This window comes from Nuphar pumila, chromosome 7 (assembly GCF_984573655.1).
Source record: "Nuphar pumila chromosome 7, dmNupPumi1.hap1.1, whole genome shotgun sequence".
Classification (NCBI taxonomy): domain Eukaryota; kingdom Viridiplantae; phylum Streptophyta; class Magnoliopsida; order Nymphaeales; family Nymphaeaceae; genus Nuphar; species Nuphar pumila.
In genome coordinates, this window is record NC_143255.1 from 11,022,488 (window position 1) to 11,047,793 (window position 25,306).

Below are 25,306 nucleotides of genomic sequence, written 5' to 3' on the forward strand. Positions count from 1 at the left end.
GATTTTCCAACCGCGACAAATATCATGATATTTACGGTTTTAACAGATATTTATCGTGAAAACCCCCGAGATTTTTATTTTTAAATGTGTTTTATTTATATTTTCTTATCAAATTTATTTTTTCATTTTTTATTCCCGAGAATTTGCCAAAAAATGCGAGAATTATGAAGAATTTCAAAGTCTCCTGAGTTTTTGACTCCCAAGATTTTGTTGTTTTTAACTTTTGTCACTATGGCGGCAACCACGAGCACTTCTCATGAGCCGGAAGATGGGCCAAAGGAGACCCACGTCCACAAATAGTAGATTCAAGGATGCAATGTGGTCAAAGGATCAAAGAGCCTATTGGCTCTGATATCATGTAATGAAACAATAAAAACAAGTGCAAAATAAAGAGCAATACAACAACAAAGGTGTGCACAATCACACGGCCACTAAAGCATCGCACATAAGCCACTAAGGGCAAAGAGCACAATATCAAAAAATATAATTTTATTAAGTCACAAATGCTCAAGAGAAGCACACATGAAAGAGTGAAGATTCCCATATATATACAAAGGGTGAGGAATGAGAGAGAGCTCAACTAGTGGTTGGGCTAGTCCAACAGCTAGTTAAGCTAGTTGTTCGACTAGCTCAATGACTAGTTGGGCTAGCCCCAACAGCTAGAATAAAAAACACAAAAAATGCTCCTATTGTAACGACCCCAACTCATACTCCTTAAAAAGTGTGGAATTTTTTTTAAACCATTGCGGAAACATTCTCAAAGACCTAAGGCCTTTACAGTTTCACTCACCATTGGATAACTTAACCAACCACAAGGGATTTTACATTTATCATCCATACCAAACCAAAGTTTTATTAATTAAGTAGGAAATAGTCTCGAGACAATTGCATAAGGACATTCAGAGTGTATAAACAATTGAATGTATGAAAAAGTAAAGAAAATCAGAGTTATGTTGTTCATCTGTGAAGTTGTCTAGCAAACGTGTAGCACTTGTAACTCACCCAGAAGCGAGTTACTTCACCGATCACCTGCGGCTGCGAAAAACCACAGAAATAGGGTGTTAGAAATCTGAGGAATTCTGCGTACGAATCCCTCTAATGAAACAAATGAGCATAAAGAATACAGATAAGAATTCATGCAATACTTTAGTGAGATAAAGTTATGAAAAATTCATAATTCAATTAAGCTTTCATGCATTAGAGACAATTATTAAGCATGAGGAAACATTTAATAAATAACATGGATCACAACTTAAGCAATACAATCATTTAACATGCATTAGGGAACAATAATATGCATTCACCAACATTTAACAGTTAGGGGAACATGTAAACATGCATGATCGAATGCATAGCAGTAATATGCATGGCTTCAGTGCAATGCATGAGTAAATTATTACCTCTTATTAGAATTTTTTTTCATATTCATGTCTTTATTAAATGCGCACAATTTAAGTTTCTCTTTTTTATTACCGTTACCCGCGGATACATCAAACGGGTAAAATCTCCGAGATCAAGTTAGGTTTTCAGGGTAGCTTAGCACATAATTTGTATTTTATTACTGGGTTCCAAACTTAGTCCTTGACCGAAACAACCTTCGAAACATTAAAACACCCATCTAATGTTGGGGACACCAGTGACCATTCATCCATAAGTGCTACTTTTCTTGGTATATCAAAACAACAATTGTGTCTACACACCACCCCCAGGCAAAGTGACAGAAACTCCCTAAAATCGTGGCAAGGAGAAAGAACCTCAATATCGGGTTTAGGGGTAACAATAATGCACACAAAGTTTTTGTATCTTTTCGGTTTCCCCAAAATCGCAACTCTAAGAGTCTCATACTCCTGACGAAACATCTCAGAACGTATATTACACTATTTTTTTTATCTTATTATTAATAGCCATTTCATTAATTTGCAATTCAGTATGCCAAATTAATACCACAAATTCGCATTTTCAAATGCGAGGCTCATCACAGGACTACCCTCCGTGGAAAACATAGAACAGTGCAATATAGAAGGCAATATCAATGTGATTTTTTTTTATGCATGAAAAATAAGTAAAGGAGCATCCCAAGCTCAAGGCTCACCAGGCCCACGATGATTCATTTTGATCATCGGTACATTCATATGCAAAAATCATGAATGACAATGCCACTATGCATTCTTTTTAAATGCTTCTCAATGCACATTCATTCATGCCAAGTTAAGGATGTGCATGTAACAACAATATACATATGCTTGTACATGAGTTCACATATTCATACTAATTGCATGCTTTCATTTAATCCACGTGTATAATTTCATTCACGAATCATTTCTCTTAAAACATGCGAACACTCATGTGATTATTTTCATGAAATGTGAGTTTATACTTAATTAACTCCAATTTAAAGCTCCTAACTGAATTTAAAGTTGTAGAAACGTTGGACATGGATTTGGATATGGATATGGATATGGATTCAATATCCAAATCCAACTCCAAAAATCTTAATAGACTTTGGATTGGACCAAATCCAAATTAATATGGGTTTTGGATAGAGTCCAGATCCATATTAATTTGGGTCAAACCTATTGGATTTGATCCGATCCAAATCTGGATTTAGTTCAACAAACTGCTCCGTTTTTTGAAAAACGCAATTTTCAGGCCAACCGGAACTCGAATTCGGCAAAGTAATTTACCATGGCGCTCATTTCAAGATGCTTCCAATGAGATATTACACTAATATCAAATTTTGAATTTTGCTAAAAAATAACTTGAAGTTTGCTTGAATTTCTCTTGAATTTAAAGGTTGAAATTAAAGCTCTCTATCTCGCTTCGATTAGCTCGTTACGACCTTGTCGATGGGCCCTGGGCCAAGCCCAGACTCAAAGACATCAGTTTAAAAACTGAGCCCCAAACGATTTTTCTCCCAGACTTGGCCAAAATTTCAAAAATCTTTAAATTTAACTAAGTGTGAAAATACACGATATTACACCTATGGGCATTTAAACTGAAATAAAAAAAAATAAATACAAATGCCCTAAAATATATTATGAAAGAGTGTATATACATACATAATTATGTATATACATGTCAACAAAATATCACATATATATATATATAATATATATATATGTACTCCCATTGAATATTTTTTTTAAGAACTTCAATTTTGCAAATGAAACCATCTAAATGGTTAGTGCATGACCATAGGTCATTCATGTCTATAGACTCAAAACTCTATAAGCAACCCCCTTCCATATTGAGCAGATACCAATTTTAAATGAGGATAGCTAGCACTTTATATCACTGTTGTTATGCACTAGCATTTATTGAAGTTACTATCTAACAAGATGCTCTGCATTCATCAAGGTTAGTTTAATAATGTCCCCATGGAGATGCTTTATTTGTATAGTGCTAAGTCTTATAGGTGCTTTATTTATTAAGTTTACACGAAAAAAATGAAAGAAGAAGAATGATTGACACAAACTATTTGATCTTTATTGGAGCTATATCCGTTGACTTCAAACAATGTGAACAAAAATAAATGTTAATGCAGGAAGCTTCAAGGGAATGCATTCGTGGGTACAATACCTTCTAGCTTCTCTAATTTGACTTTGATGACTGATCTGTGAGTCCCTTTCCTGCGACATTGTGTTGATGATTGTGCTCACATTGGTATCATTTGGCTAATTCATCTTTCTTGTGAGAACATATAGGAGAATAAGTGAATTATCAAATGGCAGTTCTTCCATGTCCTTCATTAAAGATATGAAATCCCTAAATATATTGTAAGTATTCAATAAATATCGATCTATTCGTCTCACATTAGATTTGCTTTTAGTCTCAAATAATGTAAATCTTTATTTCATGAATTCCGTACAGGGTCTTGAGAAACAATATGATGTCTGGTAGCTTGCCAGCAGATATTTGGGATTATCCAAAATTAAAGCTCCTGTAAGTTGCATTTTTTAATGATATTCTCTATCATATTTATGCAACTATTAATGTCCTATATTTCTTCTGTAAGCATGTTTGCAGTTATAGAAATAAATGATACTGTCCCAAGAGGTTGCAACACATCCTTTGAATATGCAATGAGAAGAAATATTTTCAGCAATATATTATATTTGATGTTTTGTCTTTACTAACCATGTCCACTTCAGTCAGTTCAGTGTCACTTTTCTTTTTCCGTTTTGTTCCTTCCCCAGTTTTGGGTCAAGATATGGGACATCATCTTTTACTAGTGGAACTGAAAATTGATGGTGCCATTCAACTTCAGTCCCTGTGTGTTTAGTGTTGCACATAGCAATATTTTTTCCTTGGATTCTCTTCATAAGTTGTTCGACTTCTTCAGGAATTGATGAATCATGACTGTTAGTCATGTAGAGAGCCTTTGAGTTTTATACCATGAACTATGATGTGCATATCTTTATCAGTAGCGTAAATAAAAGGAAAAGTTTTGAGGTTTTCATTTTTGGCCCTCAAAAATTCAATTGAAGTACTTGTTTTGGCCTTTTTCAGCTTGACAAAGGGAATGGCACTTATGGATCCTTTGCTTTTTATTTTTAATAGTGTATGTAAAGGACCTTTCATGCTTTACTCAGAAGGAATACTAAATGTATTCTATGGTAAAAGAGATAGGACACTTGAGAAGAAAAAAACAAACAAAGAATAGACAGTTTTTCTATTGTTTAAAATACCAATGATAAGCTGTGGTCATATGTTAACCAATAGCCAGTTAACTCTTATCTCCAGCCACTGGGGACCCCATTTTCATAAATCAATTCCAAGATCCTTTTTTCAATAGAAAAGTCAAGTGACTCTTGTTGCAGTTGCTGCCATTGATTGCCTTGTATTCTGCCTCTGCACTAAATCTTACTACAAGCTGGTGATAAATCAATGCAGGGGTGAGTACCATGATCTGGATGAGTGGCTTCCTCCAGTATCATGAGGTGGTTTAGCATCTCAGGTACACTTCAAAAGAGCGTTTATGCATTGAGATCAAGGCCTTTCTTCTTTATATTTATGCATTGTTTGTCAAGGTATAACCACTAATCAAAGCTCTTTTTCATGGCCTATTTTTTGTCCAATAGCAATCCTCCTTCATTTGACGAAGGGGATAAATTCATTGGCAGGGAGGTAATACGAGTTCTCTGGTCGGAGATTAACCTGGCTTATAAGTGGCCCCCTCAATTACCCATGCTTAATTACGATTTGACACACATTGTACCAACAACTCACAGTAGTCATCAAGTTGATTGTATACAAACTTCTCTTTGGTGTTAGCTTGTGAGGTGGCTTGATGACCAACCCATTCTGATTCATGTTCCATGAATATATTTGGTTGTGGAGGTGAAAGAATAAGCTAGGTGGTATCCCTTGTGCTTGAAACCTTGCAAGATGCAAGAAGGTTAAATCTTCTCCATGTTTCCTACAAGAGACATAGGAAGAAGAAAGGGCAGAAGCCAAGAAATTGGGGTGCCAATTGTTGGGGTTTTGGCTCAAAACTATCTAGGTTTACACATTATCTTACATTTACCTAATTTAGTGGCTCCACTAGGCTTTATATAGTGTTAGAACTTCACTAGACTTTATATAGTAGGGTGTTGCCTTTATGGGCAAGGCCCAGCATATCAATTTGAACCTTGAACTTTGGACTTTGGATATTGGATCTTGAACCTGAACTTGAATTTGGATTTGGACCTTGGACTTTGGACTTGGACCTTGGATTTTGAACTTAGATTTGAGTTTGATTTTGGGTTTAGGTTTTGGTTTGGTCAGCCGAAGTCCATTATTGCTGGCCGTTTGGGCCCCTTGAATGCCCCTTATAGGCCTTTATTGGTGGTTGTTGGGCTGCGGCCTATATAAACCCCATCCCTCTCCCATTCTCACCGCCACTAATTTCTCCTCTCCTCTCTTCTCCTCCCATGAGCCTACCTTCTCTCTCTCTCTCTTGAAGTCCATAGCTTATTATAGCTCTCTCTCTTTCTCTAGTGCTTTCATTAGTGAGCTTAGTCTGTGACTTAGTCATGGATTTGCCTAAGTCGAGCCTAGGGACCCTACCCAATCTGAACCCAGGGTCCCTACCCAAGTTGAGCCTAGGGTCTAGGCTACAATCGAGCCTAGGGTCTAGGCTACAGTCGAGCCTAGGTAAACCTTACCTATTTAAGAGGCTTTTCAAGGTGGTCTGTGTCGAGTTACTCGGTCTCACCCAGTGCAGGGCGTTAAAATATATGTAATCAATATATATATATATATATATATATATATATATATATATATATATATATATATATATATCACACTACCCGATAAGGGGTAGTTCTGTAAACTCGCCCAATTGGGGCATTGTAGTCTTTTTCACTTTTCTTCTTTTTCCTTTTTCTTTTTTCTTTTTTCTTACTTCTTTTTTTGTTTCTTTTTTTTGTACTTTTTGTGCATTAAATGCACAGCCATTGGGGGCCCCAACAAAGAGTCGTTGGGCCCCCAACGGTCACAATTGTGACCGTTGGGAGCCCAACGACTCCTTGTTGGGACTCCCAATGGTCCCTCTTTCTCTCTTTCCTCTAACTCTCCCTCACTCATCTCTTGCCTATTAATAAGTGGGGTCTCCCCCTTTGTAATAGGTGGCTTCTTCAAGCCTTTTTGTGCCTTTATAAGATTTTATGCTTTCTAGCCATTATTGGCTTTTATGTATGTCCTCTTTTGGACTTGTTCTTTGATTTCTATGTGTGAATGTCCATTGTAGGACATACTTTTCTTTTCCGCATATTTCATTATATGGCATCAAAGACTTGGACATCCAAGCTTCTAAAAAATGTACTCATTTCCTTTTGGAAAGAAATTTTGTAATGAGAAACATTTTGTTTGCAAGAGTTGTATTTTTAGAAAAATGAAATCCACCCCTTTTCCAAATAGGACATTTGTGTCCAAAAGACCCTTTGAATTAGTCCATTCGGATGTTTGGGGTCCTTCTCCGGTCATATCAAAAGGAGGATACTCATATTATGTTACTTTCATTGATGACTACACTCGATATGTGTGGATCTATTTTCTCAATCTAAAATCCGAAGTTTTTAATTTCTTTAAAAAATTTCATATGATTGTCAAAAATCAATTTTCAAGTAATATCTACATTCTTCGATCCGATTCCGGTGGAGAATAGGACTCCTCAACAAAATGGTCTAGCCAAAAGAATGCATAGACACATCTTGGAAACCACTAGGACTCTTCTCATTTCCAAAGAAATTTTAAAGTGCTATTGGGCCGAAGCCGCCTTAACTTCCACTTATTTGATAAATAGAATGATATCCTCATAAAATGACTAAGTACTAAAATACATGATATTACAATAATGGTGACGAGTACGTATGTGGCTTCTCAAAGGCTTTGAATGATCTACTTCAAATAAAAAAGAAGACTTGGATAAACCAAATCTAATTGGGTTTGAAGCAATGTAAATTACTTTATAAAATAAATAGGAAAATCAATTAATTTAAGAGAGAAACTACGAGAACAACCAAAAATGAAGAAAACAACAACAAAGATACTCTTTTTAAATGAAAAAAAATACACATGAAAAAGTTTATTTTCCACAGAGTTGCTTTTCACAACATTCTTTATTATTTTTTATTATTTTGTTGATGCTTCAAATTAATTACGGTCTTTTATGGACAATTTTTTCCATTACATTCCATTATATGTTCAAAACTTATTATGAAGAATATGATTGCATAAAGGTATCATTTTCTTATTAATTCTGTTCTTACCGCAATGAGTACTCCCCAGAGTTACTCGAAGCTTCTTAGATAAGTGGGAAGCTCGTTTCTCGGAAACTCGCTTTGGAAGTGCAATAATACTGGCTTCCGAAACTTGATGGGAATCGCGATTCTCCCACACTTCATCTCTTCCTATATGTTTTCTCACTCTACTTTTCATGTTTTTAATCACTTCCATGTGCTTTCTCTAAATCGGCAATCATCATTTTTAGATTTTGTTAAAAATTTACTTCTTACACTAAAAAAATCATGAAATTTAAGAATACTAGCTAGTATTTTAGTTTTTATTTGTGTTCCATTTTGATTCTCATTTAATTTTTATTTTGTTTTTTTTATTCCACGTTTCCCACTTCCTATACATTTAAAAATGCACCGCTTCTTGCTTCCGCTTCCTGTATCGTTTCCTGCTTCCGCTTCCTAGTTTGACAACATTGGTACTCTCTTGTGCATTTACAGAGATTTAAGCTTCAACAACTTGACTGGTCAGCTACCAGCGTCTCTCTTCAGTTTGAGTTCACTCTCTTACTTGTAAGTGAATGGAGCAGTCTGCATGAACACTGATCAGTATTTATGATTGCTACTTATCAATTATGTGGATATTTATAGATGATTCTGTTGCTTTATGCAGGTTCTTGGGGAACAATCTTTTATCTGGTTCGATACCTTCAGAAAAAAGTTCAACACTACTGAACATGTATGTTTGTTTAACCTGTCATTTTCATTTATGCTGCTAGAATATTTGCAGTTAGATTTTTTTTCCTCCATTGAAAGAAAGCAAAGAACATGTTGATATTGACATGAAATATAGAAGAAAGAAAGAAGACATTAGCAACTACTTGCTTTTTAGAAGTTAACAACTTGGGGACTAATCAATCAAGGGTATACACCTCTGTCCAACATGATCACTTTGAACTTAAACTTCAGGCACTTCAGAATTTGAACTGTCTTGATTACTTCATTCCCTCCTTTGGGTAAATGCACAATTCCAGCGTCTTTGAACATTATATCAGGAGCAAGGTCCTATATTCACTGAATTGTAATGCCCCGTACCAGCTTAATAAGGTTGAAGCAGTTGCTGTACTGACCTGAACAGGGTCTATGTAGCTGCAAAATTAATGCTACAGGATGTCTCTTTAGACTTGTTGGGAGTTCATTGTGTAACTCCCCTTCAACTGATCTTTCTTTGTCACTATGTTATGATGCTTCCAGGCTTACCCGCTTGATGACCCCAAAATTAATGTCCATCCAAAGTATTAGTTTTACACATTCATCATTCACAGGGTTGTAACTTGATCATGTACCTATAGAATGAGAATATACTAAAGCCTCTTATATGTATGATTTTTAATGTTACTATTAAGACCATAATGGAGAAGCAAAACTTTCAGTTCAGATATTATTAAATCATGATTAGTAAAATAATCTAAATGAGCTCATATTGGAAAAAAATTCTTATAATTTTTGTGCAGCTACAGTATTTTTGCTGCTCTTCTTCCAGAATATGCTATTTACAGTTGCTATTTGTGTTTATCAGTTACACGAGAAAATTTTCACTTTTTCTTCATTCTACCTGCAGTGACTTATCATACAACAATTTATCGGGAAGCTTCCCTTCTTGGCTTAATCAAACAAAATTGCAAGTGTAGGTCATGATGATCTTGGACAAATTTCATCTTCTATGAATGCTAGTAGTGACCTATATCCAATAATTTATCAGGATCTGTATTCTTTTTTATATGCAGAAATTTGGTGGGAAATTCTTTTGTTCTTGATAGTTCTAATAGCAGGTAAATATAGATAAGCTATACTTTGGTCACTGATATCTTACCTTATTATAAATTCTATTTGTGGTTGTCATGTGGAAAGTTCCAATTCAAAGTGAATATTTTAATTTGGTAGATGCAAAATTAATAATACATAATTATTGCACATTCAGTGTTCTGCCTTCAGGTTTGAACTGTCTTCAGAAGACCTTCCCATGTAACAGGAATCCTCCACTCTGTAAGATATTACATCCTTTATATATTTCTTTGTGATGAGTAAGCTCATGCTGTGGATGAAACATAATTATTTTCCACTTCATTAAATTAGGAGAATAAAAGAGGAGCCTAAACTAAACAATATTTTACATTGGGAATTATGGAGAACTTCTGCACACATTTTATGAATGTTGGCATTTGTGTCACTGAATAAGTTCTAAGGATTGTGAGATCTGTGAGGAAGACAATGTTCAATATGCATGAATTGTAATACCCGTAAAAAAAATACGATGGGTAGTTTTATTCATATTGGACCGGGATCCGTTACCCGGATCCAAAAAGGGAATATATCTATATATGAGTGTTAAAAAATATATATATATATAATAACAATATTTAATAAATAAAATTATTTTTAAGAGAATAATATTAGTATAAAAATGAATTACTTGGGGTTGGATCCGTGGTTGGACCCAAATGGATCCAACCTGTAGATCCAGAATCCGTTACGGATCCACATTCATCGTGGATCTAGGGGAGAGCTAACCCGGATCCACACAATGGTGGATCCGACATAGCGGGTCACGGGGTTTGGACCTAGACCCGGACCCGAGCCGCGCCCTGCGTACCGGGTAAGTAACACGTTAGAGAAAAAAAAAGAAGAAGAGTTTATGTTAGGGGCATGCGAAGCCCCGATAAGATGAGAGGGGTTAGGGCGAACCCTAACCCCTGCTAAGGGATATCGCAAAGGGGGAAGGGGGTTGGAGCGCGCCGCCGGGAGGGCAGTGTGCTCCTGCCTCTTCGGGGATCAGCCTCTTCAAATGGGGGTCTCGCCCTTCTTCCTCCTCACCTCCGCTCTCTTTTTCTTTGTCTCCTCTCTCGCTTCCCTCTCGGCTTTGCGACAGAGCCTCCACGCCGGTTCTCTCTGGTACACTCTTCGCCCTCTCCTCCTCGGCGTGCGATGGTGCTGACAATGTCGGACGTCCATCGACACCGGCTCCCTCACAGTGGAGCAATCGATGCCGGCGACCTCCCAACCGCGGCAACCACCTCCTCCAGTCGCCGGAAAAGGTAGGATTTCTGCACTTTTCTTGTTTTGTGTTTATTCTATCTTGTGTGTGTTGTGGGTCGGTCAAGAAAGCAAGACATTGGGTGCTCGGTCGTTTTTGATAGGGTTCTTGGTTGCCAGGAAGCAAAAGACAATAGATGATTTGGGGGTTTAGACTATTGGGAAAGCCCAAACCGGGTGTCTGTGCCTCGGATTTCATCTTGGGGCTGAAGCTACTGAAAAACCCCAAATCACCGATTTGGGGGTTTTCAGTTTTTCGATTTCGGGGGTATCCTTCTCTTTGGTTGGTTTACTAAACTTTAATTTACATTTCTAGGATTGAATCCCAATGGTTAACTCTTGATACAAAAGAAAACCGCAAATATTTTTCTGAGTTTCTTGTCCGGTATTGATATTCTGTGAATGAAGAAAATGACTATACATCATCTCTACCAACAGAAAAGCTAGGACAACACCATGATCACTGGGCACATTTGTGTTTTCTATTTTGTCGTTCGCCATGACTTTGCATAGTTTAATGTTGATTACGATATATATACAAGAACTGGACCACGGACTAAGTGATTTCACTCTTAATCTTATATGTATGTTTTCTGTATTTCCTTTATTTTGAAAATCATGAGATAATTTGTCATCTGACATCATCTTCAGAAAGTAGGATACATGTTTGATTAGGTGTCCTCTTCCTTTTATAAAAATACCAAGGATTTATGTCTTTGAGAATAGAAAATGAGACGTCTAAGATTAAAACAACTTGCTCTTGTTTTGGACATGTAAGGCAATCGATTCTTGCAGTTTTAAGCGCTTTCTTCCTTAAAGATTTTGAACTTGCCTTTAGTTACACATCATTTTGCACCTTTTGCCCATGCACATCTATGAAAGACTGAGCACGAAGATAAGCAGTCTGCTTGCCACCATACTCTTATGAACAACTTTACTTGCTAGAAAGAGTAATTGTCTGCATATTTTAAAAGATGGTTATTGAAAAATATCATAATGAAACGGCCGTTATGTTTCCATGCCAGGATGATTCACCATCACTGATTTTGTTTAAGACTTCCCTTCTATTCCCTTTAAATAGGAAACAAAAGATAGGGGGGGGAGCCTTGTTAATTTATCTAGCAATCTTTGAACTCTGTAGTGAATGGTAAAATATAAGCAAATATGAAAATGTTATTATGCTCTGGTATCATTGAACACCACATCTACCTGGTTAAAAGGCTCCAACTTCTCATGAGAAAAGAATATCTTGCATGATCCTATGACTTGTACATTGAAGCCTTCAATTGAGATATTTGTTGAATGGGGAAAGCAGTTTGGTTGTAAATGTGCGTCGGTTTCTATTGATCTACATATAATCTGGTGGCATCTGTTGTTGGGTTAATGTTGACTTGTAGTTTTATTCATTCATACGATTTCCCATGGGCATCTTATTGTAATGAGAGTATATGTTTGGCCCTTGTTTGTCCTTGAAAGTCGTTTAAGAAGTATGATGGGAATTGGTGGGTAGAATTTTGATAGGTATGTGATCAGTCTGCATGTGAATGCCAACAATATGATTATGCATAGAGATGAGTATTATTATTTTCCTCGCAACTTAAGTACATTCTGTTAAAATATCATGAGTCTTAATATATGAATGCTCAAGCTATGCCATGATTGGAGTATGGTTCCATGGTCACACTACCACGGGTTCAGCCAGGTTAATACTCAGATCCCAGTATATGTTGAGAAACCTTGGGTTCTGACACAGGTTAATGTCTAAGCATGTACGGGACATACATAAGTTAATTCAATGTTAACAAATTTATGTTGATAACTCTATATGTTATTATATACATAAAGTTGAGTTTTGAATATTTAATGGCACATGTTAACATGCTTTATAGTTTGTAACATGTGAGATATTTGATGTCTGTTAACAGGTTATTGCAAAGTTTGTTTTGGTACAGGTGCATACATGATATGAATGTGTGCAGCCCTGAAATTTCAATTTCTAGATCTGGGTTATGTTCACGTGTGCGGATGTTAACATATGTTATGAATAAAAAAGTTTCATGTGCCTACATTGATGGGACATGATTATTTATTGTGCATTTATGGATTGGTTTCAAGTACATGTGCATACACGAAATCGATGTGTGTTTAGCATGTAAAATCAGGTATAAATGTTCTCATGTACTTAAGAATCATGGATGAATGCATGCGTGTTAAGTGATTACATAAAAGCACTTGCATATGGATGGTGAACACATGCATATGATTATGATAACTCATGCACATTGTTAAATTGGTTTGGATGGATGTGTATTTTGAGGCATGCTGACCTCATTGCATAAATTGCAAGTTGTTATGATTTTTGCATATGATGCATCGATGGTCTAAATGAATCATCACAGGCCTGGAGAGCCTTGAGCTTGGGTTTGCTCTTTCTTTAATTGTTTAAATGCATCGCAATAATCATATTTACATGATGGTTTTAATTGTGTTGTTCTATGGTTGCCACGGATGGTAGGCCGTGAAGCGCTATGCATTGGTGATTTGCGAGTTTATGTTTGCATATTGATTTGTAAGCCTATGATTAACTTTGCATGTTGATTTGCAAATGTGATTCTATTGCTCTATATTGCACTGTTCGATATATTTTCACGGGCTGGAGTCTCGTGATGGTTCTTGCAGGGGTAGATGCGAGCTTTTGCCTTGTTTTTGCATGTGGAATTGCAAGACTCAATAATTGGCTCTTAATAAAAAGATAATGAATAAGAACAGTGTAATCTACGTTTTGGGATCATCTATCTGGAGAATGGTGATCTTGGAGTTCCGGTCTTTGGGAGACTGTGAGGATACAAAAACTCTGTGTGCGTAAATTTGGTCCCCTGAACCCGATATTGAGGTTCATTTTCCTGGCCACGGTTTTAGGGAGAGTCCGCCACTTTACCCGGGAGTGGTGTGTTGGTCACAGTTGTGAGTTTGTTTGGTACCAAGGAAGTGGCACTTGTGGGCATGGGGTGTCCCTTGTGTCCCCGATATTAGATGTGGAGGTCTAATATTCCGAAGGTGATTCGGTCGAGGGCTAATTTTGAAACCCAATAATAAAATACAAATTGTGTGTTAAGCTATCCTGGGAACCTACTTGACCTCGGGGATTGTACCTATTTGGTGTATCCACGAGCAACGGTAATTAAAAAGAGAAACTTAAATTGTATGCATTTAATAGGGCATGCATATGGAAAAGGAAGACCTTAAGGAAAGATAATAAAGGAATCATGCATTGCTCATAAATCGTGCATATTCATGCTATGCATTAGAACATGCATATGTTATATGTTCCTTTAATTGTTATATGTTTGATGGATACATGTTTAACTTCTAATGCATGTTAAATGTCCTGTTCTACTTGATTTGTAATTCATGGTATTGATTGGTGTTCTTTTATGCCTAATGGATGTACCATGTAGTATGAATGCTTACCTGAATTATGAATTGTCATAATTGTCTTCCTCTCAATAATTGTGCGGATTCATAATTGTGGTTGTGGGATATATAAATGTTGTTATTGATGTTACATGTCAGTTAGCCTCTGATAAATTGTTGATTGTCGTAGTATAAACCGTTGTTTATTTTTTGTATATACTGAACATCATACATGACACCCATATCACATATTGGATTCATGATGTACCACATTAAAAGTTACAGATTTCCTACTTAGACAGCTGTAGTCTAATTTCTATAAATTTTTAGGTGAAGAATTGGAGTTAGGAGCGGCTGCGGGATGAGGCTTCGATCAAGATTTTGGATTTACTGTTCCAAGGATAGTGTGAGAACTCTGATCTTAATTTTCATTGATATTGAAATGAAAAGAATGTTTTGGTCTTGCTCTACCTGTAATGTTCTGAAATGCTTAGCCCTATGGTATGACTGGTTTCCGCTGTATTTAAAAAAAAAATCTTCAAAAATTTGGGATAAGATTTCAGGGCGTTACATGAATAATTGTCAAAATCATGACATGTAATATATGAACTCTATTTCATGGTTAAGGAATTCTGATAAATACATCAGTTTCTTAATCATTGCAATAGAATTGTGTTGATGAACTTTATGTTGGTGTGCTATGTCAATAATCTTTTGGCTGCTGTCCTGAAGCAATTATTTTTTGTAACGCCCCAAAATTTTGAACTTGTAAGCCTTTCAAAATATTTGAAAGAGACTAGAAAATCTTTTATTTTTCAGAGTTTTTGTTTTAGTTAATCAGCGAAAACGATTTTTTTGAAAAGAAAAGAGAAAAGTCGACAACCTTGGGCGCATTAGCGTAAAAACCTCAATTTCACAACAGATCGAATCCTCGCAAATCATTCGGAAAACCATATGCATTAAAAGGAAATAATAAGTTTATACAAAATGGGATTTTCTGAAGAAACCCTTATACAAAATGCAAAACCCCAAATATATCCAAGACACAAAAAGCCAACAGAAACAGTGGGATCTTGAAGCCATCTTGCAATCGCGTCATCGCCCGTCTTGTAAACCTATTTGTCACCTGTGCCCTTAAAATGGGTTAGTTTCACGAAAAACTGGTAGGTGCACAAGTAAGACAATATAAAATAAAATTAGGCATATGAATTTCATTTTAACATGATAAACAAATTTAACAAGTAACAATCATGAGCAGTTGATTTACACAAGTGATAAGCAGTTAATTAACACGAGTAATAAGCAGTTTAATCAACACATGATATAAGCAGTTAAGTAACACCAATAATAAATAGTTAATGCACAATCAACAAGTATTGTGAACATGATAACTTTGTTTCGATGTTGAAGGTTCCTTGGGTATGGGTCACAAGAAGAAACCTATTGGGCTATTCAAAAGAAGATCTAACATAATCTACCTTTGATATTCGAATATATCTAAAATTAGGTGGGGAATCTAGTTAAAGATTGTATGAAAATCTTTTCAACTACAAAACTAATCAATAGCACTTGAAGGAGAATACATGCTGAAAATCATAAACACCTTGCATGCATTCCACAATTCTATATACATAATAATCCATCATAAACAAGCACTACATGTGCTCTTTGGATCATGATAAAAATCTGTTTCAACAAAGAAAAACATGTACCGATTTTTTTTTGTGAGGAAAGATCGAACGAATCTCAAGTACATCCATGGAAATCGAAATCCACCAAAAGAAACATCTAAATAAGCATATCTACTACCGATAAAAATCCTGTTTTGGCATATACATAATTTTTATTGCATGAAAACATGAAAATAAACAAGGGTACAACCATGAAGGGAGATCCATGCATCCTCCTTCATATATTTTTATGAAAACATAGATTTAAACCCCTTTTCCATAGATTTTCATCAAATTATTGCATGGAAATCCAATCTATATCAATTTTCCACTTGATTCAAGAGAGAAAACCCAGACTTTTGATGTAGATCACCCCAAAAATAGTGGTGAAAGCTCAAAAACGTGGATGGATGGAGGAAATAGCTCTTCTTCTCCTCTTCTTCCTCCCTTTTCCTCTCTTTCTCTCTCCTCTGCCTTTCTTTCCTCTCTCTTTTCTCTTTCTTTCCTTTTTTTTATGTTTAAATAGGCCAAGAGGGAGGTGATGCCCTCCCCCTTTTTCAGCACCTTTTAGAAATGAGAGTCAAGGGAATCCACAACATAATAAAAACATGATAGTCAAATACATAAACCATCATTCATTTCATGACATTCATAATTACATCACTTGTGTGCAGGGAAACTCAAATTCATTCACATTTTAATTCAGTCATTCAATTTTATATTCATTCATATACATGATAATCATTGCATAAATGAATGAAACTAACAGTTTGTAGCATACTTCAAAGTGAAGCACAAATGCAATCTATCATGCAATGCTATCATTCACTTTCTTTATGCTCAAAAGAAAACATGTTCGTGTCCAACATATGACTAAGGCATACATTATTTCAATTACCAATTCACATGTCATTTATTAGAATATTTATGCACTTTTCAAATTCAAATATCATAGTGGAACATATCATATCTTGACCCTTCCCATGTGCATCGCACACACAAGCACCTCACGTGCATCAACCAAGCCCTTGGCCTGGAACAACAGGTCAAATCATATGACTAAGCATAAACATGTCTTTTTCATTCACACGTAACAAAATTCATATGCAATAATCATGCAAACTTAAAAGTCTCTACATGTTCATAATATATGATTATGCATATGGAAGCAATTATTCTAAAAATCTAATTAATTGTTTCTCTTGTTATTCAAACTCATCTGGTACAAAAGATGGTATAGACAGTTAAAATATGATGTATATTTATATATATATATATATATATATAGATTACGACACATACACATATATATGATATATATATGTCTATGTGTCTATCTACATATATAAATATATATATATATATTTATTTTGTAATACCCGATAGGGGTAATTCTATCATTTCACCTGTACACGCATATCATTGATATGCTTTCTTTCTTTTCTTTCTTTTCTTTCTTTTTTCTTTATTCTTTTTCTTTTTACTTTTTACTTTTTCTTTTTATTCATTTGAGAGGGGTCCACATAGAGTCATTGGACCCCTCCAACGGTCATAAATATGACCGTTGAAGGGGCTCCAACGACTCTATGGGAGCCCTTCCTTGGGTCCCTTGCTGTGTATAAATAAGGGGCATGCCCCATGAAGCATTCTATGAGTGAAATATATTTTTTTACCTCTTTGTGTGCTTGACCACTTTTGTGGTTTATTTTGCCCATTTGTGGCCTCTTGTGTATGTGCGTGCTTCCGTGCTTTCGCTTGGAGACTTCGCCTCTTTCATTTGGCACTTCATTTCATAGACATTCAGAAATAACCATAGGAGTATTCATTATTCTATATATTTTTTATCACCCTCCTATGGCTTAACTGGGTCTTTCCCGAGCGATTCAACCCTTCAGTGCAGCGGTTGAGAAAACAGACCCATGGTCACAGGTCTTGGCCTACGCCAAACCAAAATCGTCGGCAAAAAATCGGGCATGCATCCCTAACTCTACAGAGCTGTGGTACTACCACCTATGACTCACTGGTAGACCTGTCCTCTAACCTTCGTGGGATAGGGACAATAGGCGTCTTCAACCCTCGAAACACATGCCCCACGAGGCTTGTACCGCCCTTTCTTCTCCCGAGAGGACACGAGATCGGAACAGATCCAGCCACCTCAGAGAGCCCAGCCTTGCTGGCGCCTCAAATGAACCCATGGTCCGAGGTTATCTTTATTATTAAGTCACAGGTCATAGCCAAGCATTATATCTTTACAAGATAACCCTCTCATGCCCTCAAGCATGAATTCAACAATCTATGCCACTTGCATAACTTAAACTTACTGCTCTCATGCATAATATCAAAATCTATGTATTTTACATATTTCAAATTTACATGCTCTCATGAATGTTCATAACAAATTTGTATTCACTTTCATGCATGACTCTATCATCACATGATTTACTATACATGCTCACATGCATGATTCAATTTTTAACATGATTGCATACATGGTTTAATCTCAATCATGCTTAACATAAAATGCAATCACATAAACTATTATGCATGCATAGATAACTCAATATTTTCATGTGCAAAATTATCACATCATATTTGCACCCATTACAAAGATATTTAGAAAGATGAAATCACATTTATAAACATAATGCATTTATTTTAAGCATATTTTCATGATACAATTTCACATGGAAGGCATAATCAATTTGAAAATAACTTCATGCAAGCATGGATACAGTCACGTCAAACATGATAATGCATTCAATCATTCATACCACAACAATGTCAAATATGTACCTGCAGCAAACACACTTCAATATCTCGTTAACTACAACCATGACTAACATGGTCTTCGAACTACAAAAATAAGAGCACTTCTATTTTCATACATTCAAATCATGCTCAGCATGATCTCCAAACTCCAGCAAAACAGTCTTAGATATTAACAACTAAGTGAGTGTGTGAGCAAGATAGTGTTGCAATCAAGAAAATAAATAACATGTGATGCACTTGCATCACTTACCACTGGTATTTACCCGATTTGCATGCTTTTGTATTCGCATTTTTTTTCTTTTGCATGGTATTTTTAGCCGCATGCGATGCTTAGCACTAAGCATCGTGCAATTAGCTCAGTTACGCACCTACAAGGCACAAATACACAAAATAATATAATACATTTCTAACATTTTGCCCGTGGTGTGAATTTAGTGTACGTACAAACAAATTTTGTGATTCTATCATACAACATAAATAACATCCTACAAATTTTAGTTTAGAAATCCTACCTTTTCGATGCGACGAAAAGTAAAACAAAGCTTGGAGTCCTGAAAGTCCAATGCGAGTGCTACACAACACGGTCTACTCTGTAATGAGAATAGTGGAAGCACCAATAATCCAACAAACTCTTTAAAAGAGTCAAACAAAGAGCCAAGAACACAAGCACGTAAAGTGCACAAATAACCCACTAAGGGGTAAAGTGCCTTAAAGGCAAAAATATATTGAAGAGAGAGATAAATGTAAGAAAACAAAGGGTTCGATAATTAACCCATAAATGCACACTTAAGGTGTAAATACACAAACCCACTAAGGGTCAAGCAAAAGCACATAAAGTGCTAAACTCATAAACCCACAAAGAGGTTAAGCCAAGAGGCTAAAAGAATATCTCTTTATTATGAAAAATAGGGTAAAAACCCTTTTACAATGGAGCTAAAGCTCCCTCAAGAATATCGAAATACAAGGGGTAGTCCCCTATTTATAATACAAGAAAGGAGCCATTTGGAGGGGCTCCAATGTGGTCGTTGGAGCCCCTCCAACGGTCATATTTGTGACCGTTGGAGAGGCCCAACGACTACATTGGGCCCCCCGAAATGGGTATAAAAAGGATAAAATGAAAAAGGAAAAAGAAAGGAAAAAAAAGAAAAGAAAATGAAATAAAAAATACAATCATATTTGAATTGAAATATGTGTAAAAGGTAAAAAGATGAAAATACCCTTATCGGGTTTTACAATGATATATCAATATACATATTTATATATATATATAGAGAGATGTACATATATACATAGTATATATGTACATCTCTCTCTCTCTATCTCTCTCTCTCTCTATATATTTATATATACAAATATATATATATATATATATATATATATATATATATACGAAGAGATACATTTTAACACCCCTCCTCAAACTTTGCGTGGGGGAACGAAAAGATTGAAGAATACAAGAGAAAGAATCTCAAGGCTTCAAGAGTCTTCAATAAAAATGACATTGAAATTTGCAAATGTCTTCCTCCAATAGTCTTTAATGGTGAGCACCTTCTAGGATTTATCCAAGGTACTTCTTTCCATCTCATCTTCAAGATCCTATGAAACAATCCAAGAAAAAGGTTCAAGTAAAAGATATCTTTGCACTTTAATCAAGTAGAATATTCCAAATAAGATGAATCAATCAAATCCATATAACAATGGTGCAAAAAGATATTCTATGCATAATAAAAGCATAATTATTTTATTTAAAGCACATAATCCATCAGGACAAGATAATTACTTATGCAAAATGTTTTTAGAAGACCAACCCTTTAAAAAAGCATGTAAATATTTTAAGACCGAAACTAAGTAAAAGTGAGAAAATTTTAAGATGTACGTAAGAAAGTATGCGGAAAGGTATAACAAGAATGCTTAATGCATTCACTGTTAAAATGTATCTCTCTTTATGTAAATATTTACATATATATATAAAGAGAGATACATATACATATATATCACGTATATATGTATATGTATCTATCTTTATATATATATATGTAAATATGTATGTTGCTTTTTGTTTCTTTTCTTTTCTTGTAAAACCCGCAAGGGTATTTTAGTCATTCACCTTTTGCGCATATTCATAATTATGAATATGCTGTAATTCTTTTTGCTTTTTCACTTTTATTCTTTTCTTTTTTCTTTTTCATTTTTTGTCCTTTTTTTGTGTTGACTCAAAGTCAACTTGGAGGGCTCAACACTAGCTGTTGAGCCTCTCCAACGGTTAGAATTCTAACGGTTGGAGGGGCTCCAACAGCTAGTGGAGCCCCTCCAAGGCTTCCTTTCTCATTATAAATAGGGGAGTTCCCCCTTTGTAATACTTACTTCTTGGAGCTTTTGTTCTCCAAGCTTCTCAATAAAATTCTTTATATTTTGTATGCCTTTGTGCATTTGAGTTTCTTTATTGTACCTTTGTGTACATTTGTTCTAAGTGTTCTTGTGCATTTGTGCACATTGGTGGTGTTATGCTCATCGCACACTTTATCTCTTTTTTTTTAGATATTTTCACATGGTATCAGAGCTAGGCTTAAAGGAAAAGAAGATCGTGCTCTTTTTTCTCTTCGTTGGAATACCTCGTAAAGCGTGCCATTAAGTTGTGGTGGTTGAAGTGAAGACTCGGCTCTTCATTCTATATTTTGGAAGCTTCCTACATCAAGAAGGGACTCATTTTGCATTGTGGTACGCATTTATTTATCTTTGTATCCTCTCTAATGGGCGAAAAAGAATTTTCACTTCTCTCTTGGCTTCAAATTGAATGGAACGAATTATCATGTATGGGTCGGGAATATGGAGGCCCATATAAAAGGAAAGGGTCTTTGGGGATATGTTCAAGGAACTATTCCCGAACCCGTACAAAAAATTACTACCCTTGACAAAGGGGAGATCAAGGTTCTTGAGGGAGAAGAAAGAGAAAAGGCTTTTGAAGATTACAATAAGAAGCATGAAGAATGGGAAATGAAAAACTACAAAATACTCTCATGGTTCTTCTCTTCGGTTGAGACCAAAATTAATGCCAATATTCTAAAGTTCAAAAAGGCATGTCAAGTATGAGAATATCTTGAAAGAATGTATACTTCAAGAGATTTGTCCCATAAATACTATCTCCAAAAGAAGGCCTTAACCCTTCAACAAGGAGAAATGTCCGTTAGAGAGTATTTCGCCGAGTTATCCACTATTTGGGATGAGCTTGCCCTCCAAGAACCTAAATGGAGTGGTGAGGCTATTGAATTGAGAGCCAAACAATTAGAAGAAGATCATTTCTTCAATTTTTTAAATGGGCTTAGACCCGAGTTTGAACAAACTAGATCCTCTCTCTTATCTTCTTTCTCTTCCCCTCCGTTGGAAGATGTGCTTACCAAATTAAGTGGAGAAGAAACTAGATTGGGAATGAATAAAACCAATCTAAGTGTGTTGGCCGTCCCCTCTAAAGATGAGGATGAGGGTGCTTATGCCGTCTCAAGACCGGGGAATAATGTTAAAATCTATAAACCCCCTCATTTTAACAAAAATCAAGGAGGAAGAGAAAATGGTGGGCATTATGGAAGAAGAGATTATAGTAAGATCATATGCCATTTTTGCAAAGAACCGGGTCACATTAAACCGGTATGCCCTAAATGGAAGAAGATGGTGGCTATGTCTACTACTTTCCAATCAACCAAGGAGGAAGGTCCTTCTACTTTCAATCATGCTACTTTGGCTCTTAATCAAATCATGGAAGCTCTTCAACCACTCCTCAAGGGATCCGTTTCCGAAGCCGCCATGACCACCTTCTCTCCTCCCGGTAAGACTCTTTGGCTCTTAGACTCGGGTGCATCCTTTCATATGACTCCAAATGTTTTTTCACTTTCTAAATACTCAAAAAATTTGTCACCCTCTTTTGTCTCCACCGCGGATGGGGCTTCTCTTGAAATAAAAGGAATTGGTGATTTTGAAAGACAAGGTTTTTTTATTCCAAAAGTTAGATTTATACCAAAACTAAATTTAAATTTGCTTTCCGTCTCTCAACTATCGGATCATGGGTGTGATATCAAATTCTCATCAAATAAATGTTGGATACAGGATCGCCGGTCCGGGAAGTTGATTGGGGAAGGCTCTAGGAAGGGAGATCTTTATCTCATGGAGTTTCTTCAAATTCCAAAAACCTCTTTTTGTAATGTTGCCCAACATAAGGATATAAATGTTTGGCATAAACGCCTTGGGCATCCAAATATTGTCAAGCTTTCGTATTTACATTTTGCTAAAACCTTATGTAAAGACAATTTCAATTGTAATGATTGCATTCTTGGTAAAATGAGAAGCTTACCTTTTGGACAAATAACTATGTTTTCAACCAAACCTTTCGAAATTGTGCATTCGGATGTATGGGGACCGGCACCCGTTGTGTCTAAGGGAGGTTTTTCATATTATGTCATTTATGTGGATGATTTTTCAAGGTATAGTTGGATATACTTCCTCAAACATAAACATGAGGTTTTTTCTACTTTCAAGATTTTTCACATGTTAATACAAAATCAATTCAATAGTAAGTTACAAATTTTTAGAACCGATTCCGGGGGAGAATATCTCTCAAATGATTTCAAAAGTTATATTGAAAATAATGGGATTGTTCATCAAAGGTCTTGTCCCAAAACTCCCCAACAAAATGGGTTGGCCGAACGTAAACATAGACACATAATTGAAACTACAAGAACTTTACTAATTTCTCAAAAAATTCCAAAAAGATTTTGGGCCAAAGCGGCTCTTGCATCGGTTTATCTCATCAACCGACTTCCATCCAAAAACTTGAATCAAATATCTCCATATGAAATCTTGTATAAAAAAGAACCCGACTACAATAGGTTAAGAATTTTTTGTTGTAAATGTTTTGTTCTCACCGATAAGAATGATAAATTATCTCCCAAAGCTATTCCTTGTGCTTTTTTGGGATATTCGGAAACTCAAAAAGGGTTTAGGTGTTATGATATTAAAAATGATAAACTATATGTTTCAAGAAATGTAACCTTTTTAGAAAACATAAGTGGTTTTGAAGAACACAAAAATCATGAAGATAATGTCGATTATTCTTTTTTGTTTGAACTATTATCTAGAAATGAAGATTTTTTTAGCGATGATGAATTAAAAGAGAATGAGGATATAAGTGAAAGTATTCCTCAAACCATTCATGATGAAGAAGAAATGATAAATGAACCCATTACCTATACTCATAGAGATAAAGGCACTTTTAGAAGTGCAATAGAGAAATATAGTGATCTTAGTGAATCTTCCAACAATTCTCGAAGAACTGAAAGATCTAGGAAAAATCCTTCTAGATTTATATCCTATGAGTCTTTTTCTCCAAAACATAGGGCATGCCTTAGTGCCATTCACTCATATCAAGAACCTAAAAATTTTAAAGAAGCTAAGGAAATGATTGAATGGAGGGATGCCATGGACAACGAACTTAGAGCCCTCAACAAAGCCAAAACGTGGGTTTTTCAATGTCTTCCAGAAGGAAAGAAAACTATAGGATGTAGATGGGTTTTTAAAGTCAAAACCAAGAGTGATGGCACTCTCGAAAGATATAAAGCTCGTCTTGTCGCAAAAGGATATAGTCAAGAATACGGCATCGATTACGAAGAAACCTTTGCTCCTGTTGCACGAATGGTTACTGTAAGGTGTTTGATCACCATTGCATCTATTAAAAAATGGAATATTTACCAAATGGATGTTAAAAATGCATTTCTAAATGGGGATCTTAATGAAGAAGTCTACATGGATGCTCATCCTGGTATGAACGTACCAAAGGGGAAAGTCCTTCGTTTGCAAAAAGCGCTTTATGGTTTAAAACAAGCCCCTAAGGCTTGGTATGATCGATTTAATGATGTAATGGTTCAAAATGGTTTTTCCTCATGCTACACTGACACTGCTCTGTTTGTCAAAAAGTCTGATGCAGGAATTGTGATTTTACTGTTGTATGTTGATGATATGTTGATAACAGGTAGTGACATAAAGGGCATCAGAAACATTAAAACCACTTTAAAAGAAAGGTTTGAAATGTCAGACCTGGGGTATCTGACTTACTTTCTTGGTATCGAGGTAGCCTACTCCCATAGAGGCTATTTTTTGTCTCAAACTAAACTTGCCTGTGAGATTCTTGACAGATCAGGTATTACTGATGAAAAAATCTGTGAGACCCCTGAAGTTGTGGGATAAAAAATGAAGATCGATGATGGAAAACCTTTGGAGGATCCTACCCCCTACCGGCAACTTGTGGGATCTTTAATGTATCTTAGCATCACAAGGCCGGACATCTCTCATGCCGTGCATACTGCAAGCCAATTTCAGCATGCTCCTACATCCGTTCATATGAGTGCCGTTCTCCGAGTTGTCAGATACTTAAAGGGAACTTTAAACAAGGGAGTTTTCCTTTCCTCTTCTTCTGAGTTGAATTTAATTGCATATACTGACTCTGATTGGGGAGGTGACCCAAATAACCGTCACTCCACTACAGGCTTTTGCATTTTCTAGGTGAATCCCTGATCTCATGGAGATGTAAGAAACAACAGAAGGTGTCTCTATCATCCACCGAAGCAGAATATCGAGCCATGGCGTCTACAACTA

General features: G+C 35.8%; 2 protein-coding genes across 2 annotated transcripts in view; both read left to right on the top strand.

Moving 5' to 3' along the window:
- The window catches only part of LOC149831126 (putative LRR receptor-like serine/threonine-protein kinase At1g56140), a 248,331-nt gene that overhangs the window by 18,070 nt on the left and 204,955 nt on the right, over positions 1 to 25,306 (top strand). The window lies entirely within an intron of this gene.
- LOC149831127 (putative LRR receptor-like serine/threonine-protein kinase At1g56140) overlaps positions 10,291 to 25,306 on the top strand; it is a 39,469-nt gene continuing 24,453 nt past the window's right edge. The window contains exon 1 of the mRNA XM_090013692.1: positions 10,291 to 10,816. Coding sequence (XP_089869818.1) covers positions 10,765 to 10,816 — 52 coding nt within the window. The 5' untranslated portion in view covers positions 10,291 to 10,764. The remainder of the gene's footprint in view (positions 10,817 to 25,306) is intronic.